A 27054-nucleotide genomic window follows, 5' to 3' on the forward strand; every position below is an offset into this window, starting at 1 on the left:
GTAGTTTCTATGACAACACATCCTCTTCTTACAGCGGCGCCACTCGCTATCAACGGACTATATTTCCCAGCATTCCGCATTCCCATCACCGCTATCGTAACGCCGCGCCGACGTCGGCACATCGGAGGCCAATGGGAAAGGTAGCTCGGGGAAGGGGCGGGGAACGGACCAATCGGCAGCAGCGTTGTTGCGCGAGTTGCCTAATCGTGGTCGATCCTGAATCATGGCAGACGATCATGAGACAGCAACAAAAGACATGGAGGAGGAGGATGGCTGCGGTAGTGACTGTGAGAATGAAGAGGAGCATGTACACAGTAAAGGGTATGTGAGGGCGGCTGCTGCCTCTGTGACAGGGCTCTCGGCCCGCCCGGCCCCTGGGAGACGGCGCTGCCTTCACACCTCTCTTACCCACTGGACCAACCTTGCCCTTGCCCCTGCCCCTGCGCCGCGCCAATTGGGCAGCCTCGCTGATTGACAGCGATAGTGGGTGGTATCCGCCGGGATGGTGATTCCTGGTTGGACTGTCTCCACGTTCGTCAACGCAGCAAGCTTCCGCCATCCGCCCGAGCTGTTGGTGGGAGCGCAAGGTTCCTTTCCTCTTGCTATAAGGTGTGGGATCAAACTGTCTTTGCATCTCAGTGGAGGCAGTCAAGGGCATTGGAACCGGCTCCCCCCCCCCCAAACTATCCCCAGGGCTGCTCAGGTCCAGGAATTGGACTTGTATAGTTACTGCACATTCTGTGGACGTTTCATAGTGATATTACAGCCAGCTGAGTACTTTTAAAATCCTTGTAATCACATAGCTGTATAGTTGTGCACATAACAACCAGCAATTGAAAATTATCACTGTTAAAACAAAAACAAAAGAACTGCAGGTGCTGTAAATCAAGAACAAAAACAAAGTTGCCGGAAAAGCTCAGCAGGTCTGGCAGAATCTGTGAAGGAGAACAGAGTTAACGTTTTGTTTCCTCAGAACTGAATCATCACTGTTCCCCTGTTTTTGTGACATTGGTTCAGGGTTAAAAGATTGGCCAGGACACTAGGCAGAACTGAATAAGAAGTGAAAGAACTGCAGATGCTGTAAATCAGGAACAAAAACAGAAGTTGCTGGAAAAGCTCAGCAGGTCTGGCAGATGCTGCCAGATCTGTTGAGCTTTTCCAGCAACTTCTGTTTTTGTACTAGGCAGAACTGCCCTTTTTTGACTAGCATAGTGAGTCTTTGACTTCATCTCCCAGTTTGCCACAGAAGTAGTCAGACCCTCAGGGCCTGTGCGAACACAGAGCTCTAACCCTCATTGCTCCTTAATGTGTCAGTTGGGATCATGTGTTCTTGTTTCTTGAGGTTTGTGTTAAAATTGTATAAACAGAATTACAATAACAATGAACCACTCCTTTTAATATAATGCTGGAGTGAAAGCTGAGATAATATAGTCAAATCCTCTGAAGAAAAAGATCAGAGTTAACATTTCCGGTCTGGTGACCCTTCCTCAGAACTCTGGAGGAGCTGAGAGAAAGGGATGTAGTCTTTACAGAAAGCAGGGTTGAGGATGTATAGACCAGGTAGCTGTGGGAGTCACTGGGTTTATAATGGATATTAGTGGCCAGCTTATCCCCAGAAATGGAAACAGAGATCTTGAGGAATGGAAGGGATGTGTCAGAGAGAGACCTGATGAAAGTGAGGGCAGCATGGAAATTGGAACTGAAATCGATGAATTTTTCCAATTCTGGACGAGAGAGAGAAGCTGCATCGATATGTCAGGGAGAGTATTGTGGGTGAGGGCCAGAATAGGACTGAAATAAGGAACGTTCCACGTACCCCACATGGTGACAGTCATAATTAGGGCCCATGCAGATACCCATGGCCACCCATCTGATCTGAAGAAAACTAAAGGAGTTGAGAGAAGTTGAAGGTGAGGCCAAACTTGGCCAAGTGGAGGATGGTGGTGGTGTGTGGGGACAGTTCAGGTCTTTGCTCCAGGAAGGAGAGAGTCCTAAGACCGTTGTGGTGAAGAAAGGACGTGTACAAGGATTGCAAATCCATGGTTGTAGCTTTTTGGAAGGAGGTAGAAGTGAGTTGTGCAGGGCTGGTAAACTATCAGCTTGAAAGCAGTGGTGGGGGGTTGGGGGGTGCAAGTCACCAGATGAAATGAGATCAGTTATTGTAGTAGGTACAGTGACCTGATGCATCATGGTGGGGTCATGATCCAGGGGAAGACAGGAGGAGGTATCTGAGAGCTGGCGCTCAGCCTTTGCAATGTAGAGGTCCTGAGGAAGAGTCATTGGACCTGAATCATTAATTCTGATTTTTTTCTTTATAGATGCTGCCAGACCTGCTGAACTTTTCCAGCAACTTCTGTTTTTGTTCCTGATTTACAGCATTTGCATTTCTTTAGATTTTTATTTTGCATAATTCATAGTTGGCTAATTGTAATTGTGACTTCAATTGTCAAGTGGTTGATAACAATACTACATTATGAAGAATTGTTGCAAAAGTACATTAAACTTGAGTAGCTGTTGCTAACATGAAAGTATACTGTTTTTTGAGAATTTTAGAAATGTCAGCTGGAATTAAAATACTAGTGGCTGGAAAAACAATGTAACTATAAATTGGAAGACAGTCACAACATGTAACCATATCACTATGCTGAGGGCTGCACTCATAAGTTCCTGAGTCTGCACTTGTACTCAGCTGTTCATTCTAACATTCTGCTTTTACTTTATTTACCATCTAGGCTAAGGTTCGTGAAGAATCTATAGTTTAATTTCCCAGTTTCTCCGTGTTAGTTCTATTTGCCATCTGCCTCTGCTTCCAGGTTTGGCAGATCTGTGCAGGTGTATCCCAGTGGCTGATTTGAGAGCTGTGTTGTTGTACACACCATAACCTATCTCTGTTCACCTAATATCTTGATGACCTGCACTGGCTCCAGGTTCAGTAATGTTTTGATTTTTAAAATTTCTGATTTTTGTTGGATTTCCTTTATGGTTTTATCACTCCATTTTGAACTTCTTCATTGCTTTACTGCTCCCTAAATTTGTATTTTTCTCCAGTCATGCAACTTTCCAAGATCTCTCTGCATTTCTAATTCTGACCTAAGTAATGAAAATTCCTCTCTCGAGCTGTACATAAAGTTTTTTGAAACTTGATATCAAGAATTTGGTCAACTGCCCTTTGTCAAATATGTCTGTTGATGCGTCTGTAAACTTCCTTGGGAAGTGTTATTATGTTAAAGATACTGTAGAAGTGCAAGTGGGTGTTTTTATAGTGTCCACTAGCCTATAATTATAAAGCTTGTGCTAGTCTTTTGTCAGGAGCTTGAACCATTTCTGCACAGAGATGATCAAAGTGCAGGTTCCGCTGTAGCTGGCATTTGCTTCTGAATGGAGAATTGCTCAAGTGTCCTTGACCTGACACTAACTACCTGTAGTAGTTTTTGAAATGATATAATGTTCTCGCGCTACATACCCTTTCTGCTATTCAAAGCTTAAGGCCTTGGAACGTGTTTCTGAGCAAATTGGGCATTTCAACATGAGCAGCAGCAAATTTTCCAGCAAGAGATTTGAGATATAGAATTTAGTTGATTTTGAAAAATAATGGTAAAGACCCAAAGTATTTTCTTTGGTTCTGGAAACTTTCTGATCTGATATTTCTTCAGCAGAATGCCCATAAACCTATTTTTGCCCATCAGAAATTCTCGTGATGTGGAGGTACCGGTATTGGGCTGGGGTGGACAATGTCAGAAGTCACACAACACCAGATTACAATCCAACGGGTTTATGTGAAACCACAAGCTTGTGACCATAAATGTGTTGGACTATAAACTGGTGTCATGTGACTTCGGAAATTCTTATGACTAGTTTCTTCCTCATTTCCCGTTGAATGTACTTCAAAACAATTGATTGTACTTAATCAGAACACTCTTTAGTAGGAGCATTGGGTTTCATTTTCCATGTTCTCCCAGAATACTTGTCATTTCAGCAGAAGCAGAAAGACCAGCTTTCAATAGCTCATAAGAGATGTTTCTTCAACTCCTTGCAGTTTTAGGCCTAATTAGATGGAGGCTGCCAAGTGTAATGTGAGTGATATACAGATTGATAGTTCCATGTTTGCTCCTTGGCCTGTGCACTTTTAGCTAATGTGAAGCAGGGAAACAGCAGAGGGGGTGTATCAGGTAAACTTCAGAAAATTGAGCCATGTTGCTGCTAAAACAGTTTGTACATTCAGAAGCCGTCATGGAGACAACTGTGATGCCTACATAGTAGAACATAACCAATCATGCCAGTTCTTGTAAGTGCACGTGTTTAAGCTGCTGGAAGCTGCCAGCACCTGTGTTGTTGTACCCAAAGAAAAGCCTCTGGGAAGGAACTTCTGCAAACTAGTGAGTTTCTCCTTGCAGCTTAATGGAAGCGAAGCTTTAAATAATAAAATGTTGTTGTAGAGGTTCCGAGTGGGAAATAAGGGTGACCAATTTCGCTATCAAGAAGGCGAAGGGAGACTGAAGTCAAAGGAAATGGGGTGGGGGTGAGGAGGAGGAGGAGGAGGAGGAGGAGGAGAAGAGGTTCAGTGCTGGTTGAGTCATACCTGACACAAAAAATGTTTGTAGTAGTTGGATGTCCACCACAGCTCTGTTTGCCAGTTCCTGCAACAACATCAAGCCCAGGCCTCTGCCACCCAGAATGTTGCTGACTCTGGTCAACCCCTCAGCCATGGCCTTACCCTCTCACTCAAACCTGCAATGGTGGTGATGTGGGTTCCTAAGCTGTAGATATTGTCAGGCAGGAAGACCTGGCCCAATTCCACAATATTCCAAACATCGATCAGGACCTGGTAAAAGACAAGCAGTGCCCTGAGGGAGAGCTGAAGACCTTATGAACAAAAGCTACATGTCAGAATTGAGGCCACCTGATGAAATACGTCTCCAGGGCATGCCAACTAGGAGGAAGTTTGAAGTATAGGTATCGCTGCATGGTTCAAAGACCAAATGTCGCATCCAAGTATTAACAATGCCTTGGTTTCAGAGAGCAGAGAATTTTGGATGTCTTCAGATGAATATGGCAGTAGCTACAAGAGCTCTTTATAACTTTTGAACACCAAATCCCAATTTCACATGGTGACCTTCAATACTTGGGATGTAATGTCCATCTACAGAATTTATCCGATTCTAACTGACCTCTTATGGTAGAGAGAATGTCATTGAAACAGTTGAAGATGGGTGTGCCTATGACACAACCTGCAATCCTGTGTACTGAGTTCCTGTGATTGAGGTCATTGGCCTTCAACAACCAGAACAATCTTGTTTTGTGTTAGATATGACTGCTGTCAGTGAAGATTTTCCCCCCGATGTCTATTGACTCCAGTTTTGCAATGACTGCTCAAGACCTAGCTCAGTCGAATACTGCACTGATGTCATGGCAGTCACAGTCACCTCCTCTCTCAAGTCAGTTCTTTATCTAAATTTGGACAGGGGCTATAATGAAATCAGGAGCTGAATGATGCTGGTGGAACACAAAATGAACATAAGTGCCAGATTATGTTTTTTTTTTGTTTTTTCTTTTTTGCTACATCTGGAAGTGTTATCACACACAACCAAATGTTTTTTGCCCACCACCAAATCACCATCACTTCTTGCTTACTTACTATTAACTGCTGCCGATAAATCCCCCGAGTAGGCAATTGGATATTTACATGCAAGCTTGTTGTGGTTGAGGCAAACCATCAAAAGTGAGGGAGTGGTAGGAAGAACAGGAAGGGACTGAATCAAATGGAGTTGGAGGGGGAATTAAAACACTATCCCCCCACGGTGCCTACCCCTCTCTAAAGAGGTTGTAGACATGCTTGCTGAGCCGTGGGGGGCTTGGTTGCAAACATTTCATCACCCTGCTAGTAACATCATCAGTGCACCTCTGTTGAAGCTTCATAGGAAGTGCTCTGACAATCTTACCTCGCAGGGTGATGAAACATTTGCAACCAAACCCGCCAGCTAAGCGAGCATGTCTGCAACTTCATCCACAATGCAAGCTACAAATCTTCTCAAACTTTAGCGATTGACAGAATTGATGGACCCTATGTTCTCCCTCTCAGAGAACATCTGGGCATGAACATAACTACAGAAGAGAGTCAGATATGACCCTCTCCACGGCCCACTGCCTGGACCTGTTAATAGCCAGCCTGGCCAGGTCTAAGAGGAGGTCCTCTGATTTGCTCATACCTCTTCACACTGGGTGCTCAAAGATCATGAGAATAGGGGTGAAGTGCAACCAAAAGCAGAACATAAGTTTTTATTTTTCGTATCACTAAAAACAAAGTGCAATTTCCCACACAAATATATACATTCTCCATGGACTCCACAGTGCTGCAAAATACGCAGTTAGGTTTGGGTTCATGAACTGCTACAGTCTGCAATTACATGGGACTTCTGCATAAACACCCTATACCAGATAGCTGATGGGAAAAGGAAGGTCTGCTGTGTAGAGAGTCCTCCACTGGGGAATTTCCCGCTGCCCAGCAGTAAATAAGCATGCCGATGAGTGTCCGAACACTGGACGTAAGCGTTGAGGTGAATGATGTGCAGCAGCAACTTGTACAGAGAAAAGCCTTGTAAAGACAAATTACACGCATTCAAGATGTGGCGCAGGTTGTGGGACGTGGACTCCTGAAGGAGATTCAGGACTTTATCGCCAAATATGAAATTCCATCTGAGCAGAGGTGCATGCAGACGGGATTCCACCACACACGTGGGCATCCTGCAAATAGTGCACAACGTCCGGTCCGAGCACCGTCATTTTCAGGCAACAGATAGCGTCAGCCGCAAGCTGATGCCCATCATCGACCTGTTTGCCAATTCCTGCAGCAACATCCGTCTCAGGTCTCAGTCATGCAGCACATTGCTGAATCTGGTCACCCCCAGCCACTCAATCCCAGGATAGTGGAGGTATACGCCTGATGGTGGGAAGACCTCGAGCAAGTTGTCCATGTTGATCAGATTCTGGTATGTGAACTCAATTATGATATACAGCTCTTGTTCACAGACAATGAGAGTTTCTCAGGTCTCCCTCAGGATGGGTCTGGTGGAATCGAAACTGAAGATAAGCGAGCAGGTTATTGTTGAGAAGTGTAATTTGGTAGCACTGTCAACAATCCCTTCCAATGGTTTGCTGCTGATCAAGCATAGACTAATGGGTTGGTAATTGGAAGGTTGAATTTGTCCTGCTTTTGTGGGCAGGATGTTCCTAGGCAATTTTTCACACTGAGATAGTTACCAGTGTAAGAACTGTATGGGAGCAGCTTGGCTAAAGATGTAGGGTACAAATTTGAAGTATTTACTCTCTTTATAGATGTTGCAAAGCACTTTTCGGTTTTGAACAATAATTACCTTTTTAATTTGAGAACTATGGAGCCCATTTCTGCACAGTAAGCTTTCACAAACAGCAATGTCATAAACATTTAAGAACAGACTATGTGGTAGTTATGGAAACAATATTCAGCATCCCTTGCTATTAAGTTCAATTTATAGCTCCTATGTTGAGTAGGACAGTCAACTTACTAACTTCTGTCAAGGCCTCGCTTCTATGTCTTCATGTGTTTACTACCCTAGGTGTAACAATCAAAGGCTACTCTACTTACTGCTGAAGGCCTAATGGGTTAGGAGTGGCAGTACTTAGCACTGCCACCTCATAGCATTAAGGCCCTGGGTTTAATTCCAGCCTCAGGTGACTATGTAGAGTTTGCACGTTCTCTGCATGGGTTTCCTCCAGGTGTCCCATTTTCCTCCCTCGGCCCAAAGATGTACAGGTTAGGTGGATTGGCCATGGTGAAATGTGGAGTTACAAGGATAGGATTGGGGAATGCTGTTTGGAGGGTTGCAGACTTGATGGGTAGAATGTCAGGATTCTATGATTCTGTGATTATTTCAGGTGATCACGGAATGCAGCAGCTCCTTGTGACTCTGCTTTTACATGGATGACCTCAGGATATGCTGGAAATATGGAGCAGGCCCATCTCCGGGCACCTTGGGTTTAAAATAATTTCTCTCTTAGTTAAGAAATAATGTGGATTAATGTAGCATCTGATCACAGCCTCTAAAAGTATGATCTAAATAGGTTCCTTTTGAAGTGCAATTAATACTGCCTTGTATAGAAATAATGCATCCTCACAACTGCACTGGAGCATCAACTTAGATCATGTACTGGACTCTATAATTTCTTTGCCTGATTGCAATAGCACCAATAAGGTTTTCACTGACATTTCAGTGAAGTGTAAATGATTGGGATTGGGATTGGATGTGGCTTAGCTCTGAAGAACACACAGCAATACAATTCCGAACCTTGACATTATGAATGTTTTCATTTATTTCTTTGTTTTTCATTTATTTTCTTCATTAGCCAAGACCTAGAGTTTTAAGACCAGGAAGGTTATGGTTGAACTGTACAAAGTGTTAGTTAGGGCACAGCTGGAGTATTGTGTGCAGTTCTGGAGAGGGTGCAAGGAGATTTACCAGGATGTTGTTTGTGCTGGAGAGTTTCAGTTATGAAGAGAGATTGGATAAACTAGGATTGTTTTCCTTAGAGCAGAGGAGATTGAGAGGAAGCATGATTAAGTTGTATACAATTGTGAGGGCATGGATAAGGTAAGGCAGAAATAAACTTTCCTCCTCAATGGAGAGCTCAAAGACCAGGGAGCAAAGATTTAAGATGAGAGTTAGGAGGTTTGGAGGAGATGTGAGGAAAAGCCCGTTTTTACCCAAAGGGTAGTGCGAATCTGAAACTCATTGCCAGCGATGGTGGTAAGACCATAAGTCTGTAAGACACAGGAGTGGAAGTAAGGCCATTCGGCCCATCAGGTCCACTCCACCATTTAAATCATGGCTGGGCATTTCAACTCCACTTCCCTGCACTCTCCCCATAGCCCTTGATTCCTTGTGAGATCAAGAATTTGTCGATCTCTGCCTTGAAGGCATCTAACGTCCCGGCCTCCACTGCACTCTGTGGCAATGAATTCCACAAGCCCACCACACTGGCTGAAGAAATGTCGTCTCATTTCAGTTTTAAATTTGCCCCCTCTAATTTTAAGGCTGTGCCCACGTGTCCTAGTCTCCCCGCCTAACGGAAACAACTTCCTAGTGTCCACCCCTTCCAAACCATACATTATCTTGTAAGTTTCTATTAGATCTCCCCTCAACCTTCTAAACTCGGAGTACAATCCTAGGATCCTTAGCCGTTCATCATACGTTAAACCTACCATTCCAGGGTACGTTCCTAGGATCCTTAGCCGTTCATCATATGTTAAACCTACCATTCCAGGAATCATCCGTGTGAATCTCCGCTGGACACGCTCCAGGGCTAGTATGTCCTTCCTGAGGTGTGGGGCCCAAAATTGGACACAGTATTCTAAATGGGGCCTAACTAAAGCTTTATAAAGCCTCAGATGCCCATCGCTGCTTTTATATTCCAACCCTCTTGAGATAAACGACAACATTAGATGGTAGAGGCAGAAATCCTCATAACATTGAAGAGGTGTGCAAAATCATACAAAGCTATATGCCAAGTGCAAGAAAATGGAACGAGATTATTTGGGTGCATGGATTTGACCAGTGCTGAAGGACGTTTTTTTGTGTGTCATAGATCTCTTTAACTCTAAATGTAGAATTATGTAGAGTATGTGTCAATCAATATGTGGCACTGGAATTCAGTACCCATGTCTACAGACTTGTCACTGTATATCACAAGAATTTAGTGACGGCTGCCTGTACCCACCACTACTTTATAAATACTGGGACAGGGCTATCGCTGTGTAACAACGGAGTGAAGTACTGGTGTGTACAATGTGTTCCTGTCATCCTGAACTAGCAGCGTTGGTGGCTACTAGACTGTGTCACTGTTTGACACTGGGATGCAGACACTATTCTGTCTTTTTTTGACTGACTGTGTTGGACAATCCTTGATACATAACCTAACCAATAAAAAATCAACCTTATAGAATCAAGAGTTTTTATAACGTTTTTATAAAAGGTCTTTTTGGTCCTTCATGTCCAGGCCAGTCATCAAACATACATCAGTTTTCAACCTGTTTTCTAGCACTTTGCCTGTAGCCCTGTGACCTATGGCATTTCAAGTGTTCAGGTAAATACTACTTGATAGTTCCTGCCTCTGCCACCTTTTTAGGCAGCGATTCCCAGATCTACCACCCCTGCCCCCCCCCCCCCCCCAACCGTCCTGCCCCAGCCGACCAACCCTGTGAGTAAGTCTTTAGTAGAATCTACTGTATACTTCTGCCTTTAAATTAAAACTATGTCACTATGCTTGACACTTACTGACCACCATACTAATGGAAAAAGTTTCTCCATATCTACATGATCAATGTTTGTCATACACCTTGTACACCTCACTTAGGTTCCCCCGACTTTGTTTTCCGCAGAGCAGAAAAGGCTATCTGGGCTTATCCAACCTCTTAGTAGCTGAATCACTCCTTACAGGCAGCAATCCTGGTGGATCTCCTTTGCTCCATTTTGAGCAATCACATCCTTCCCATAGTGTAGTGACTAGAAATGCACTCAATACTTCTGTGTTCTAATTGATGTTATAGTCAGTGACTTGACTAATGAAGGCAAACATCCCATAAGTTGCCTTAACAACCTTACCTTGCTGATTTTGAGAATCTTTGGACATGCACAGCAAGCTCCCTTTGATCCCCTGTACTGTCTAGCTTCCTGCCGTTCAGCATCTATTCCCTTGTCTCGTTAGTCTTCCCAACGTACATCACCTCACTCTTTAAAATGAAGTTCCATTTTCCACTGTTCAGCTCGTCTGACCAGCCTATTTATAAATGACTTTAGGCTTAGGCTAAGGCTTTCCTTCTTGCAGTTTACCACATGATCAGTTCTCTTGAAATCTGCAGACTTACTGATCATACTTCCAGCATTCATGGCTAGATATTTAAAGCAGCAACAAACAGCAAGGAAGCCAGAACTGAATGCCACTGGAGCTATGTTTCCAGTCACAAAAGTACCGTTTGACTATTACCTGCTTCCTGGTACAAAGCCAGTTTTGGACCCAGTTTTCCAAGTTGTGTTTGATCCCATGTGCTGTTGGTTTCTAATCCAGCCTGCTGTGCAAAACCTTGTTAAAGTTTCATTGTAGCCCATGCAACCTGCGTTGAATGCACTTCCCTGGTGTACACACCTAGTCACATCTGCTCAAAATTCAATCAGATTTGTTAGACGTGACCTCCCCATGGCAACACCAAGATGACTATCCTTGATTAATGCATGGGTCTCCAAATAGGGATTAATTCTGTCCATCAGGAATTTTTTTGAATAGTTTTTCTATCACTGATGTTAGACTCATTGACCTGTAGTCTCCTGGTTTATCTCTCATATCCACTCTTAGAGTCACAGAATTGTATAGCATGTAAACAGATCCCTCTGCCCAACTCGTCCATACCGACCAGCTGGCCTAAATTAATCTAGTCCCGTTTTGCCAGTATTTGGCCCGTATCCCGCTAAACTCTTCCTACTCATTTTGATCAAACCCTCCAACCCTCAGAGGTAGAAGACAGAGGGTGCTGATGGAGGATTGCTGTTCGTGCTGTAGGTCTGTGATCAGCAGTGTGCCACAAACATCGGTGCTGAGTTCACTGCTTTTTGTCATTTATGTAAATAATTTGGATATGAACATAGGAGGTATGGTTGCATATGACACCAAAATTGAAGGTGTGGTGGACAGTGAAGAAGGTTACTTCAGAGTGTATTGGGACCTTGATCACATGGGCCAATGGGCCGAGAAGTGGCAGTTGGAGTTTAATTTAGATGAATGTGAGGTGCTGCATTTTGGAAAGGCAAATCAGTGCAAGACTTGTACATTTAATGGTAAGGTCCTGGGGAGTGTTGCTAAATGAAGAGATTTTGGAGTGCAGGTTCAAAGTTCCTTGAAAGTAGAGTGGCAGGTGGACAGGGTAGTGAAGATGGCGATTAGTATGTTTGCCTTTATTGGTCACTGCATTGAATATAAGAGTTAGGATATCATGTGGCTGTACAGGATGTTGGTTAGACCACTTATGGAGTATTGCATTCAATTCTAGTCTCTCTGCTATAAGAAGGATGTTGTGAAACTTGTACATCTTTTCTGAGCCCTTTCAAGGATGTTGCCAGGGTTGGAGGGTTTGAGGTTTAGCGAGTGGCAGAATAGACTGGGGTTACTTTCCCTGGAGAGTTGGAGGCTGAGGGGTGACCGAATTGAGATTTATAAAATCATGAGGAGCATGGACAAGGTAAATTGCCAAGGCCTTTCCCTGGGGTAGGTGAATCCAAAACTAGAGTACATAGGTTTAAGTTGAGAGGGGAAAGATTTAAAAGGGACCTAAGGGGCAACATCTTCATGCAGAGGGCAGTGCATGTATGGAATGTGCTCCCAGAAGAGTTGGTGGAGGCTGGTACAATTACAACATTTAGAAGGCCTCTGGATAGGTGTACGAATAGGAAAGGGTTAGAGGGCTATGGACCAAAGCTGGCAAATGGGACAAGATTAATTTAGGAAGTCTGGTCAGCATGGATGAATTGGACTGAAGGCTCTGTTTCCATGTTATACAGCTCTATGTCTCTAACACCAGAAGTAAAAAATGGAGTCATAATGTGGCATTGAATCCGGGAAATCTTGTTTGAAGTTCAGGTCTGCACTTTGCTTACAACATATGGAGGTCGGAGAAACTTTGTATCAGTCGGGATATTCTAGGAAACGGCTGTCATAAGATGGACAGTGTCAGGAAACTGTTCTTGCTTTTTGGTCAGCCAGCCCCATAATTTGCTTCCTGAATAGATCTAGGGTGAAGAACCAATGTTTTCAGCATGTGATCAACAGTTTGTTGAATTTTTTAATCAGAAATGAATAACCTTTTGACTTATAACCTAATGAGCATCTACTTTAAAAGTCAGTATATTGCCACAATTCTGTCAGAATGAAGTTTTATAAACCCAACAACTTTGCTAGCTGTTACGCACACAGCAGGCTGCCTTCCCTGATTGGCTGCAGCTGGGAATGTTGGAGTTCCTTTATTGGAAAGATGACTGTGGAAAATACACCCTTAGTGGTTGCATCAACAATGTCATCCTACTCCCAACAGTGAAACATTTTTAAGGAATGGGAACAGCAAGAAAGAATATGGTTCAGCCTGTTTTGTCTGTACCATCTCTCTGTAAGAGCAACTCTTAAGTTTCGCTCCCCTGTCTTATCACTGTAGCCCTGTAAGAAGTTTTCTATTTGCGGTCTTGTTTTATCATATACTTTGACTTTGCAGACAAGTCTGTCATGTGCTATTTTATCAAATCCTGTCCTATTTCTGTTTGTCATTTGCTTGGGTTCCATTGTTTTTATTCCCTAGTATGTAATTCTTTTTATTTATTTCCGAGTGATAGACCTCATTTGTCATTTTGCTAGGTAATTACAGGGAGGGAGAAAACTGGAAATGACAGACCACCTAGCCTAACATCAATTGGAAAATGCTGCAGTCTGTTCGTGATCTCACAACGCTTAGAATTTACCGAAAGGCTTACTTCTGAGCATCGCTGTTGGTGATGGACTCGTCTGTGCCAGTACTTCACCCTAATAATGTACAGTGACAAGCCTGTCCCCTCCAGTATGTAACTCTGTTACACAGCGACAGATCTGTCCCCGTCAGAGCTGCACCCTAGAGTTGTTTAGTGGCAGAACTGCACCCTACCAATATTGTACCTCATTGTTTTGCAATGACAGTACTGTGAATTCCATCAGCCCTTCCATCATCATCCCATTAGAGGTTCCTTTTATCTTCAACTATTTAACTTGCCCCTGTCACTCAGCGGTCACTACCTCTGAGTCAGGTGGTTGTCACTTGTAGTTCTCCTCGAAAGAGCTGAACACACATTCCAGGCTGACGCATCAGTGAAGTACCGTTGTTTCACTTTGGCAATATTCATTCAGTTTTTTTTTAAAGCTGGTTAATGCATTTAAACTTTGGCAATCTATCCTTCAAAGCCCAGATTACTGACTTTTATTGGCACCTGGATTTTCCACTTACTGTTTTGTTTTGTAATTGGCTGTTTTTAGTGGTGTTGCTTAAATCCTGAATTGGAACCCAAGCTGAGTTCTAATCAGTAGAATGGAAACCTGCAAATTTGTATGATGTAACGGGTTTTATGCTTCAACCCATGTGGACATACGAATTAAGAACAGGTGTAGGGCACTCAGCCCCTTAAGCTGGCTCCACCCTTCATCTGATCATGGCTGATCTGATCTTAACCTCAAATCTACATTCCTAATTACTCCTGATAACATTTCACGCCCTAAGAATGTGTGTTTCTGCCTTCAAAATATTCAGACTTCGCTTTCGCCTAATTTTCCAGAAGAGGAGTTCCAAAGACTCATGCCCGTCTGAAATTAAAAATATTGCTTCATTTCTGTTTTAATTGGATGACCCCTTTTTTTAAAGTTCAATATTTGTTCAAAAATGTTACGTAAGAAGAAGCATCCTCTCAACATGTACCCTATCAAGACCACGCAGGATTTTTTGTTTCAGTTAAGTCAGTTCTTCCAGTTTTCCCCTCCAATGCAAGCTTAGCCTGTCCAACCTTTCCTGAATAGACAACTCCAGTTCCAGTTCTTGGTCTTTATTGCCTCAAGCTCATCCTTCCTTAAGTAACTCTGTTTAGACTTCATAGTGATAGATACAACTGTGTGGCTTTGTAGGCCATTTCACGGGGTAGCTGAGAGTCAACCATATTGCATTCTGGAGACACATCTGGGCCAAACTAGGTAGGGACATTAGTGAACTAGATGGTTCTTCCAAAAATATCATTAGATTCTTAATTCCAGATGTTTATTGAATTTAAATTCTACCATCTGCCCTGGCAGGATTCGAACCTTAGCTGAATTTCTGGATTAATGATTTAGCAGTAATGCCACTAGGTCAAGGACAGCCGATACATGGGAACACCATCAGCTGCAAGTTACCCACCAAGCCACTCAACGTTCCTGACTTGGAAATATTTCGCCATCCCTTCACTGCTGGGTCAGACTTTTGGAAATCCTTCCCTAATAGTGGGTCTACTTACAGAATGTGGACTGCAGCTGTTTAAGAAGGCAGCTGACCACAATCTTCTCGAGGGCAACTAAGGATGGGCGACAAATGCTGCCCAGCCAATGAAGTCCATTTCCTAGAAGTGAGTGAATGAAAATAAAGTTGGCCAATACTGTGCACAGTATTCTAAATACCCAAGTCTCACCATTGCTCTTTTGTGGCCCACTACAACAGAAATTAGACATCATTAGCTTCCTGTACTTCAAAGAGAAAGTACTTGCTGGCTTCAGAAAAACCATGGAACTCCTGCAGTGCAGAAGGACCCTATTTGGCCTATCGTGTCTACACCGATGCTTCAAACAGCATTCCACCCTGCCCCCATGACCCTGCATTTTCCAAGGCTAATTCACATAGCGTGCGCATCCCTGAACACTATGGGCAATTTAGCATCGCCAGTCCACCTACCCTGCATGCCTTTGTACTTTGGGAGGAAACTGGAGGACCCCAGCAGAAACCCACGCAGACAGTGGGAGAACATGTAAGCTTCACACAGTCACCCGAGGCTGGACTCTAACAATGCTGTGAGGCAGCAGTACTAACTAAAGTGCCACTGTGCTATTCTATTTGAAATATACATAATCTGTCAGTCCACCTTCCCAAAGGCAGGTAGCAATAAGGAGTAAATGTCCATTTTCTAAATTAAGCAGCCTTCTATCTTTTCTTATGTAAATCTACCATCGTAACCCATCATTTCCAACTACTTTGTGTGCTTCTTTAGTTTCCCTTCAAATACATTTACACTATTTACTTCTGGTGATGGCAAGTTTCACATTTTCACTGCTCTTTGGGTGACGAGTTTTCGTCTGAATTCCCTTTTTGATTCCTTGTAGATTCAACAGCCAAGTTACACTTGGCAAGCTACAAAGTAAAATGTCATTGTGGCCATTTCTGTGATGAGGGTTGAGGGATAGATATTGGGCAGAACACTGGGGAGACAACTCTGTATCTCTTCCTCACAGTAGTTTTGGGGAATCTCTTATGGCCACCTGTGTAGGCAGATGAAGCCCAAACATCACAAAAGATGGCACCTCCAATAGTATAGTGCTGCTTCTGGAGTGTCATCATTGATTATTTTGTTTAAAGCCTAGAGTTGGACTTGATTCTGGAACCTCATGATTTGGAGATAAAAGTGACTCCAAACGAGCTAGGATTGACAGTATTTCTAAGGTGTAATTTCTGTTGTTTCATATTGAATAACACTGTCCACTCTGTATTTCGATAGATTTTCAGTAAACTCGGAGCATTTCAGCAGTATGTGTTTCCTGACTGAACATTGCAGGATGTTTCTATGTTCTGGAATTGTCTGCGGTTTGAACATTTTGCTGATATCATGTGGTGCTGTCTGTTGGTAGGCTGTCCACGCAGTTCCAATGTGCAAAATATGTTCTAGCTTTCTTCTGCTATTGTGCCCTCCCTACCATGTGATGCATTATATGGTTTTCTGTACAAATACAGGTGAATTAGTGATCCCCTCTTCGTGAAATATTAGTGTGCTTTACCTCCTAACTGATAATATGTAAGTAGTGTTGGGGCTAATTAATATCTCTTAATTTGGTACCTAGACATTAGACTGGTTTTGTGTTTTCTGTTCAGTAATTTCAAAGAAGATACAGGTTAAGTAGTTGCAGTGGCTGTTCAGTCCATTTCACGGTAGTTTACTACAGTAACTGGCATTGTGTTTTACTATAATAACCACTGCTGTTGTAAAGTTGACTGAGGATGAGCTGTTTCATTGAAGTCCTAATATCTGTACTACCAACAAATATGGGTGTTCTACTATAATATTTACGAGTCTTGTGTTACAGTTGCTCTGTAAATTAATTAATCCTTGTTATATGAACCTTGCAAATATTTGGAAATGTTTCTGTAAACCGCAAATGAATGAATAGCTAAATAGATTTAGTGTTCAGTGAAGTGGTGAGTGATAAGGTAGACAGCAGGTGAGAAAATCCCACCCAGACCCACTCTTCTACAACACCCCCCCCCCCCACACCCCCCACAAAGAACCCTTTAACCCTGCATTCCGATAGCTAATCCATGTAGCCTGCACATTCCTGAACACTATGGGCAATTTAGCATGCCTGATCCACCTCACCTGCACAATGTTTGGACTGTGAGAGGAAACCAGAGCACCCAGAGGGAACCCACACAGACACTGGGAGAATGTGAAAAGTCCACGCAGACAGTCACCTGTGGGTGGAATCACGCCTGAGCCTGTAATTGTGAGGCAGCAATGCTAACCACCAAGCCACCGTGCCTCCCCAAATAGCTAAGCATTTCTAATTTCTCAACCTTTCGGATATCTAAATCTTCCCTCAGCTCAACTCCTCTCTCTGTTAGTTTAAAGTCAGGCCCACAGCTTCCATCGTATAATCTACAAGATCATTGGTTCTAGCTAAGGTTAAGTGAAGTTTATCTCAGTGGAACAGTTAACTCATCTTTCTCTGAGTGCTGGTTTTGGTGATCCATGAACTGAAACCCTATTTTCTCTCACCATTCTTTTGGCTGGATGTTTAATTGTCTAATCTGATTGATGGTCTGACAATTGGTGCATGACGCAAGGTACAATCTAACAATGATTACTTTTCCAGTTCTGAATTTTAGTTTGGATCCTGACTCCTCCAATATTCTAAGCAAAGCAGTATCCAGCTCCACGTACATCATGAATCATACGTGGGCTGAGGCAGTGGATCCTTACATTATTCATCTTGAGAAATTACCCTGGTTCCTGGTCAGGGCTGCTGACAGCAGTATTTATTCCCTACTAAACAGTGCCTAGTCATTTCAATATCCTTTTCACTTTCCCCACTCAAATAGCATCCTGAGCTATGGTCAGTTTTCTCATTTATCTGCCAGTCCTTGTCCTCATTCACATAGGTAGCAAGTGCCTGATGCCTGTGAATCCAACTCGTGTGTTGAGGTTGTTGCATTACTATATGGTGGAACCTCGTATCTGTCTCACTTGTGGTCATAACCTTCTGAATCTGACCAGTGTCCAACTCTAAAGCTCTAATTAACCCGAGAAGTGTGATTGCCTTCAGAAGTGAAGTAACCATATAACTCTCCCCCTATCTAATGCCCCGCAATATTTATTGTTTGGTCTATACCTCAACAACCTGGAGCTGACATTGCCTATACTGCGACGCTTATGGCAGATATCGTTGTCTGGTTTTGCAGTGAATTCTACGAGACTGTCGTGATGTTGCAGTCACAGTATGCACCAACCCTGCCCGGCCTGCCTAACTCTATTATTTGGTCAGGTAACCAATTGCCAATTTTGAGAAGGAAAATAAGGCTTGGAGCGAAAAGAGATGGATACCTATCAGTTGCAGGATTTTTTTTTTTAAAAAGCAGCACCACCTTCACTCACTGTACCAAATTCACACTTAAATCATTTGACAATTTAGCTCTCTGTTCAGTAAGCACTCTGTTTTTCCACTACTCTGCTTCTCACTCTAAATTGACAGTTAGTCTCTGAAAAAACATCAGAATCTCTGTCTCCCCCCCCCCCCCCCCCGCCACCGCCCATGTACCATCGCTGCACCTTTTAACCTCTGCTTTTAAACTCTGCCTTAAGAAACTAGCACTTTGAACTACAAGCATGGTCTGAAATTCCTGAAGGTGAGAGATGAGAGCTGGTGATGTTGTATAAAATATTTATATTTGCAGATTCTCACTTTATCTGTGTAAAATTAAGTTTTGTTTATGTCAAGATAAGTCTAATGGCGCTATTTCTTAGCACCCTAACTGGCTATTCACGCTTGAACCAAGGTATTGTGTTTTAAGTATCAACAGTGGTGATCGGATAGCAGCATCTCTGCCTCATTTTACCTGATTTCTACTGGAAGATTGCAAAGCAATAATCTGGAGTTGAGAAACAGAGAGACTGATTGTTGTGTGAGCGGTTCCATGCCATCTGAAATCAGCATACTTAGCACAGATCTCCCAGATCCAGGACAGTGTGGGTCACTTGCACTTTGCTGTTACAATGAAGGACTCAAAATATTCTGTTCTAGTCCAGCTGCAGAATCTTAACTGCAGAGTTTATCCAAAGCATGTGATGTCATTCAAGAATAAAAATACTCTGAAGCTTGTAGTAGTGCGGTTTGTGTGAACTAGCATGCACTGCTCTTGGGTAATAATTCACCCTTAGCAGATGGTCAGTTTTTCATGGATGGACTGTTGGGGTGAGACAATTAAAGAAAATATTCTTTATGGCAATGAATGGACCAATGAACCAAAATCATTTAAACCCCATTGGCAGGTTACTGTTTAGTCTTTGTTGATGCCAAATATAATTCCTATAAAACCAAACCTGAGTAGATGCTGAAGATCTGAAGGGGTGGGGGGGGGGGGAACCCTGAGGAATCTCAGCAGATCTAGCAGCTTCTGTGGAAAGAACTATGACCTTTTCATGATTTTCCTATAAAAACAACATGGTTTGATTCGGTAAAATTGTATCACGTTGTGTACTTTTTTCTTTTAGTATATGTGTTTTTGAGTTTTAAATTTAGAAAAATTGCAAAAATTCTAGCAATTTGTTCTTAATTATGTTTGTCAGTATTGGGTAGCATTGCACCAACGTTATGAGGAACCCTGAGTGAAATTTCTGTTCCCAGATGTTCGTTGTGTTTATCCAGTCTGGCTGAGGTTTTCTTTCACTAAAACCTCAACTTTCCAGTTGTTTCATTCTTCTCATCAAAATTTTCAATTGTTTTGTTTTAAAACAGCAAAAGCCCAGGGGATGAACTGGGAGCAAAGAAGAAGAAAAAGAAACCAAAGCGGAAGAAGGAGAAGGGTGGAGGAAAGCTAGACTCAGACGATCCATCTAAGGTATGGTTTAGGGGAAAACGTGTCCTGTACCAGCCAGCAATCCCGCTGCTGCAGGCAACCATTTATCTCTATGGAATAAAGTGCAAGTTTAGCACTTCTGAAAAAGGCGTCTGGACTTTTCTTGTGATTTTATCCTTTTCTGTACAAGTGAGGTTCTTTCATGCAGCTGACTACATTTTAAATATATGGGATGACAGGTTAAATAAAGCTGAGCAGATAGAAACAACTGTTATTCAGTCATATGTTGAGTTTAATCACATCTGTGATGAAGGCCCTTTGGGAGCATAAAATATAAGACCACAAGTACAGTATTCAGCCCATCAAGTCTGCTCTGCCATTCAGTGTGATTGTGGCTGATCTAATAATCCTCCACTCCATTCTCCTGCCTTATTCTCATAACTCTTCTTTCCCTGTCTAATTTTTTAAAAAATCTGTCGTGATTTTGTTTTGAGTATGCCTAATGATGTAGCCTTGACAGCCCCTTGCTGTAACGTATTCCACGGATTCACTGCCATCTGAGAGAAAAAATGCTTCCCCATCTCTTTCTTTTCTCTTAAATGGACAATGCCTTACTCTGAGATTATACCGTCTGGTTCTGGACTGTGCAATAAGGGGAAAGAACCTCTCTGTATCTATTCTGTCACCTCTCCTCAGATTAAGGTCTCGTTTTAAGGTCCTGTCTCATTCTTGTGAACTCCTAATAAATACAGGTCCAAACTACTCAACCTCTCCTCGTAAGGAAACCTCTCCAACCCTAGAATCAACCTAAGGAACCTTCCCTGGACAGCCTTGTAAGGGGACCAAACTGTGCACAGTATTCCAGTTATGATCTGTATAGTTTTAGCATGACTTCATTAATTTTAGAAAAATAAGAAGAGAAAATGCTAAAAAAACTCAGGTTTGGCAGAGAGAAACCAAAATTAGAGTTTAGTGGCTGTGATGTCACTTGAGAACTGAAAGGAGCTGTACAATGATGATTTTTCTTTTTGTACCATTGACAGAGGGGGAGGAGGAGTGTGTGGAACAGATGGTGAGAGTATCCATAACAAAAGACAAAGAGAGTTCTATTGGTGGAAGAGGAGGTGTGTATATATAATGTGAAATAAGTGTGAAGTGGAGGAAGGCATCACCTCTGCTGAGAGCAAAGCCAGCAAGGCACAAACAAGATGTAGCTGGAGTTGGAGAATGTGGAGGCAGTGGGATGTAATCAAAGTGGGGACAGAGGTCATTCTCTGAAGTTGTTAAACCGAATTAAAGTCCTTAAGGCTGTGAGGTACCAAAGCAGGAAATGAAATGTTGCTCCTCCAGCTTGCGTTGAGCTTTTTTGAAATGCTGTAACAGGCCTTGAAACTGTTAGTATGCAATCATGATGGTTCATTGAAATGGCAAGTAACTGGTAGTTTGGATCATTCTTACAGACAGCACGGGGATGTCCCACGAAGTGGTCACCCAGTCCGTGCTTCGTCTCGTCAATGTAGAAAAGACAGTGAGTAGCGAATACAATGGACTGGATTGATAAAAGTACAGGATAAAATGTTTCTTCACCTGGAAGGTGCTTTGGGATGCTGAACAGAGAAGAGATGAAAGAGCAAGTGTTACATCTTCTGAAGTTACATGGGAAGATTTTATGTGGTGGGATTGAGGAGTGGGGGTTGCTGTAGTGGCAGATGGAGGTTTTGAGGAGGAAGTCTATCATACAGCACAGAGACAGGCCTTTTATTCCAAAGTATTCCCACCGATCAGACATCCCAATTTAACCTAGTTTCATTTGCCAGCATGTGGCCCGTATCCCTCTTAAACCTTTCCTTTATATACTGGATGCATTTTAAATGTTGTAATTGTTCCCACCTCTTCTGGCAGCTCATTCCCTACACGTACCACCCTCTGCATGAGAAAATTACCCCTCTCGTCCTTTTTAACTTGTCTCCTCACCTTAAACCTATGCCGTCTAGTTTGGCTATTCACATTATCCATGCCCCTCATGATTTTATAAAACTCTGAGTCCAGCTGTCAATCTTTGACACTCCAGGGAAAAATAACCCCAGCCAATTCAGCTTCTCCCTATAACTCGAACCCTCCAGTCCCAGAAACGCCCTTGTAGATCTTTTTTGTACCCTTTCAAGTTTAACAACATCCTTCCTTTAGAAGGGTGACCAGAATTATACTCAGTATTCTAAAAGTAGCCTCACCAGTGTCCTGTACATCTGAAACATGATACCCCAACTCCTATACTCAGTGTTATGAACAAAGAAGGCAAGAATACCAAACGCCTCCTTTACCACCCTCTCTATTTGCGCTTCCACTTTTAAGGAACTATGCACCCCTAGGCCTCTGTTTGGCAACACTCCCCAGGGCCCTACCATTAAGTATTATGGGTTTCAGATCGGTATGACAGGTCGACACAACATCGAGGGCCAAAGGGCCTGTACTGTGCTGTTATGTTCTGTGTATTAACTGTACAAGTTTTGCCCTGGTTTGCCTTACCAAAATGCAACATCTCACATTTATCTAAATTAAACTCCTTCTGCCACTCTTCAGCCCATTGACCCATCTGATCATGGTCCCATTATACTCTGAGATAACCTCCTTCACTGTCCACTAAACGCATCTATTTTGATATCTGCAAGCTTGCTAACCATTCCTCCTATATATACATCCAAATCGTTTATGATTTCCATTTTTAAGTTGTGTTTTGTGCAGACTCCAAATGTTGTTGGCGGATTCAAAGGATTAATGATAGCAAAAACTAACAATTTTGCTCGGCAATGTGACTTCAAATCCAGTTTGATTTCAGGATCTTTTAGCTGAATTCAGTCATTTCCACAGCTACCTTCTAAGGTGATTTTAAACTGGCAAAAGTTGCAGTATATTGTCAAATTTGACGTACAATGGCAACAATCATTCTTTATACAGAAACTTAGATGAAAAGTCAAAATGGCAGATACAGGAATGTATGAAAACAAGAAGTAGAAGGAGCTCAAGGAAACCCTGAAGTAATCAGATCCTATGTGGATACAGAGATAACGCAGTGTGAAGCTGGATGAATACAGCGGGCCGAGCAGAAAGGCTTGACGTTTTGGGTCGGGACCCTTCTTCAGAAATGGGGGAGGGAAAGGGGATTCTGAAATAAATAGGGAGACAGGGGAGGCGGATAGGGTGAGAGGAGACAGACAGGCCAAAGAGGCCGGGGTTAGATCCACTGAAGGTGAATGTAGGTGGGGAGTTGGGGGGGATAGATCAGTCCAGGGACGACGGACAGGTGGGGGGGGGGGGGATGAGGATGAGGTTAGTGGGTTGGGGTTGGGGTTTGAGGTGGGAGGAATGGTTAGGGAGGCAGGGACTAGCTGGGCTGGTTTTCCTCCCTGGACTGACACATTCCCCCCCCAAATTCCCTACCTACATTCACCTTCACCTGGCTCTAACCCTGCCTTTTTGACCTGTCTGTCTCCTCTCACCCTATCTTCTCCTTTATCCATCTTCTATCCACCTCCCCTACCCTCTATTTATTTCAGATTCCCCTTCCCCTCCCCCATTTCTGAAGAAGGGTCCCCATCCGAAACGTCAAGCTTTTCTGCTCCTCTGATGCTGCTCGGCCCGCTGTGTTCATTCAGCTTCACGCTGTGTTATCTCAGATTCTCCAGCATCGGCAGTTCCTACTGTCCCTATGTGGATACACCTGTTTTCCTACTCCTGACAAAAGATTGTGAAGAAACTGCAGACCTGTCATTAATGCAAAGCAGATTTCAATTGACAATTTTGCAATTTTTGATCCTCTTCAACCCCCAAGTTGAAAATTGCAATAAGTAGCTAACTCCAGAAGCAAAATCAAGAAAGGACTGAGTTTACATTTATAATTTAGGCATTTAACAAAAACTGAGAAGAAAATGTATGCAGAGGTATTTTCAAAAATGGTAAGTTACTAAATAAACTCGGTAAACCATTTTAGACCATTTAGGATAATTACAGCAAAATTTAATATTTGGAGAAGCAAGAATTATTTTTAATTCTCTCCAAAGTTAAGATTTTTTTGAAGAAAACAGAAATTCTGATAAGCATTTTAATTCACGGAGTCATGCAGCGCAGAAATTCAAGAACAGCACAAATTAATCCATCTTTATGTCTGTTCCAACATTTCATTCTCGTTTAAATTTGTCATGTCAAAGAAAAACCACTGGAAACATTCAGCAGGTTGTTGCATTTACAGTTTTTACTTTAGATTCCAACATCCACAATTTTCTGCTTTCCTAAACTTAAGCATTTGAGTTTTGAACACAAAGCGTTTATGACTAAATCAGAGCCATAACAAGGAACAGAGCTGTGGAGGTAGTATCATTTAAATGAAGTAAAGCTCAGTAATATCACTATTGCCATTCCTAAAAATTTGCCACACAGGAGCAGGTGGAGTTTTTATTTAGGAGAGTGGTGCTATATACAGTTGGGAAAAATAGAAGAGAATTTTCAACTATTAACAAAATATTTCTCATGGTTAGTTGTAATTCCAATAAATATACACGTAATCCTAGCTGTTTCAAGTGCTGACAATCTGAATAGATTTCTAGCTGACCCCTTCAAATCACTCAATTCCGTATGGCATACACGGTATGTTATTGCCCACACATTTATGAATGGTAAGCAAATAAATAAAACTGCTCGGAGTGCAGCAGTGTGTGGAGAAATTATATTAAACTTAGAAATGCAAAACAGTGAGAAGAATAATAAGACTGTTGTACAACATAATCTGACAAATTGGGCAGGCATATCACACATAGATGCAGCACAGAAATAGGTCAGTCAGCCCACTGCCTCCATACTGACATTTATGATTCTCGTAGACTTCTTCCCATTCTTCTCCTATCTCCATGATGTGGAGGCAACTGTATTGGACTGGGGTGGACAAGGTCAGAAATCACATGACACCAGATAATAGTCCAACAGGTCTGTTTAAAAACACAACCGTTAGGAGTCCTGCTCCTCCTCCAGGTGTCAGTGAGTGAGGTAGTAATAGACACAGAATTTATAAGTAAAAGATTAAAGGGCCACATCGCTGATGAGGATGTACGAAACAAACCTAAGATGCTATTAAATCATTAGTCAGTTAGAAGGTTCTAATTGATTAATATGTATATGTAAATCCCCAAATTCCTTTGAAGTCACTGACCCGAGAGAACTAAAGGTTTTATTAGAGTGAAGAGGAGGTGACAATTTAGTTCAAACAATGCATGTTAGGTGTGAGGCCTTGTTAGAATCTGTTAGTGTTTTGGTTTGGAGTCAGACTGGTTTTATTTCTAAAGCAGGAATTTATAAAACGCCACATTGACTGACTGTTGATACATTTGTTTGTGTTTTTGAACACCTGAAGAAGGAGTAAGACTCTGAAAGCTTGTGTTTTCAAATGAACCTGTTGGACAATAACTTGGCATCGTGTGATCTCTGACCTTAGCTCATCTTCAATGTCGCCTTCTATTCCCTGCTCTCTCATCTGCTTGTTACCTTCACTAAATGCACTTATAACAATTCCTTCAACCGCAGCCTATGGCAGTGACTTCCACATTCTCACTGTGCCTTTGGGTGATGAAGTTTCTTCTGAGTTCCCTTTTCAATTTCTTGGTGAATATCTTACATTGTTGTCGAGTTATGCTGTTCCCACAAAAGATATATTCTCTTTTGCACTCTGTTTCAATATTTCATAATCTTGAAGGCCTCTTACATCATCACTTGGTCTTCTTTTTCCCAGAAGCAAAAGAAACCTGCCTGCCAATTCTTTGCTATGCGCATACCTACGCATTTTTGGCCTCACTTTTGAAAGTCTACTCTGCACTCGCTCCAGTGTCTCTATATCCTTTTTATAATATTGTTACCAGAGCTACACACAGCCCTCTTAATATGGTCTAAACAAATTTTAATACAGATTTAGCTAAAAATCCTTACTTTATAATAGTATCACTGTAGAAATAAGGCTAAGAGCTTGGTTTGCTTTATTTTATGGCCTTTCTAACCTGTGGCATAACTTTCACTAATTGATTTATTTGCACTCTGAATCGGTATGTTATGTGTAGTGAACTTCATTTGCCTCGGCATATGTGCACATTTAAAGATTGTGGTTTTGATTCCAAAGTTGAAATCCTTAATCTAAATTGTAAACAGCAGTAGTCCCAACATTAATCCATGTGGAACATTAATTCCCAGCTCCTGCACATTTAATAAGCGTACTTTACTACTGCCACTCTCTAATTTCTGTTTTAAGGTTAGGTAGCAATTCAATCCACACTTGTCCTACTTTGCATTCCCTGACCTTATTTGTTTGTCTGTTAAGGCACCTGATCAAGGGCCTTCAAAAATCCAGACAAATTATATATACTATAATACCATTGACTACTCTTTCTGTTACTTGTTGAAAGATTCAATTGATGAATCTTGACTCTATCATCAATGAAGAAATAGCAAGACATCTAGATAGAAATTGTCTCCATGGGTAAAAGCAGCATGAATTCATAAAGGGCAGGTTATATTTAACTAACTTACTAGAAATCTATGAAAACATTACAAGCACTGTGGACAAAGGGTACCCAGTAGACCTGGTGTGTCTAAATTTCTTAAAGGTGTTCAACAAGGCTGCCGTGGAAGATAAAGGTGTACGGTGTTATAGGCAATTATGAGCATGGATAGAGGATTGGTTAACTAACAGGAAGCAACAACTGGGGATAAATGAGTGTTTTTCTAGTTGGCAGTCTGTGACTAATGGTATGCCTCAGGGATTAATATTGGGACCACAGTTGTTTAGAACTTACACAGATGATTTGGAGTTCAGGACCACATGTAGTGTGTCAAAGTTTGCTGATGACACAAAAATGAGAGGTAGAGCAAAGTGTGCAGAAGCCGCTGAAAGTTTGCGGAGGGGATATATATAGATTGTTTAAGTGAGTGGGCAAAGGCCTAGCAGATGAAGTACAATGTTCATAAATGTGAAGTCATCCATTTTGTAAAGAACGCTAAAAAATTGCAGCATGCTGCTGTGCCTTTGAAGATGTTTGAATCACAGAAGGTTGGTTTGCAGATGCAACAGGTAATTAAGAAGGCAAATGGAATTTTATCCTTTGTTGCTAGAGGGATGGAGTTTA

General features: G+C 42.2%; 1 protein-coding gene across 2 annotated transcripts in view; it reads left to right on the plus strand.

The window, feature by feature from the left end:
* Positions 1 to 159: 159 nt before the first annotated feature.
* Positions 160 to 27054, plus strand: part of LOC125466447 (glycylpeptide N-tetradecanoyltransferase 1-like) — a 60340-nt gene continuing 33445 nt past the window's right edge. For both annotated transcript variants that reach the window (XM_048560966.2, XM_048560967.2), the window contains exons 1-2: positions 160 to 321; positions 19834 to 19936. In XM_048560966.2, the coding sequence (XP_048416923.1) occupies positions 224 to 321; positions 19834 to 19936 (201 nt within the window). In that variant the 5' untranslated portion in view covers positions 160 to 223. The remainder of the gene's footprint in view (positions 322 to 19833; positions 19937 to 27054) is intronic.

The sequence above is a fragment of the Stegostoma tigrinum genome, chromosome 31, assembly GCF_030684315.1.
Source record: "Stegostoma tigrinum isolate sSteTig4 chromosome 31, sSteTig4.hap1, whole genome shotgun sequence".
Lineage (NCBI taxonomy): Eukaryota > Metazoa > Chordata > Chondrichthyes > Orectolobiformes > Stegostomatidae > Stegostoma > Stegostoma tigrinum.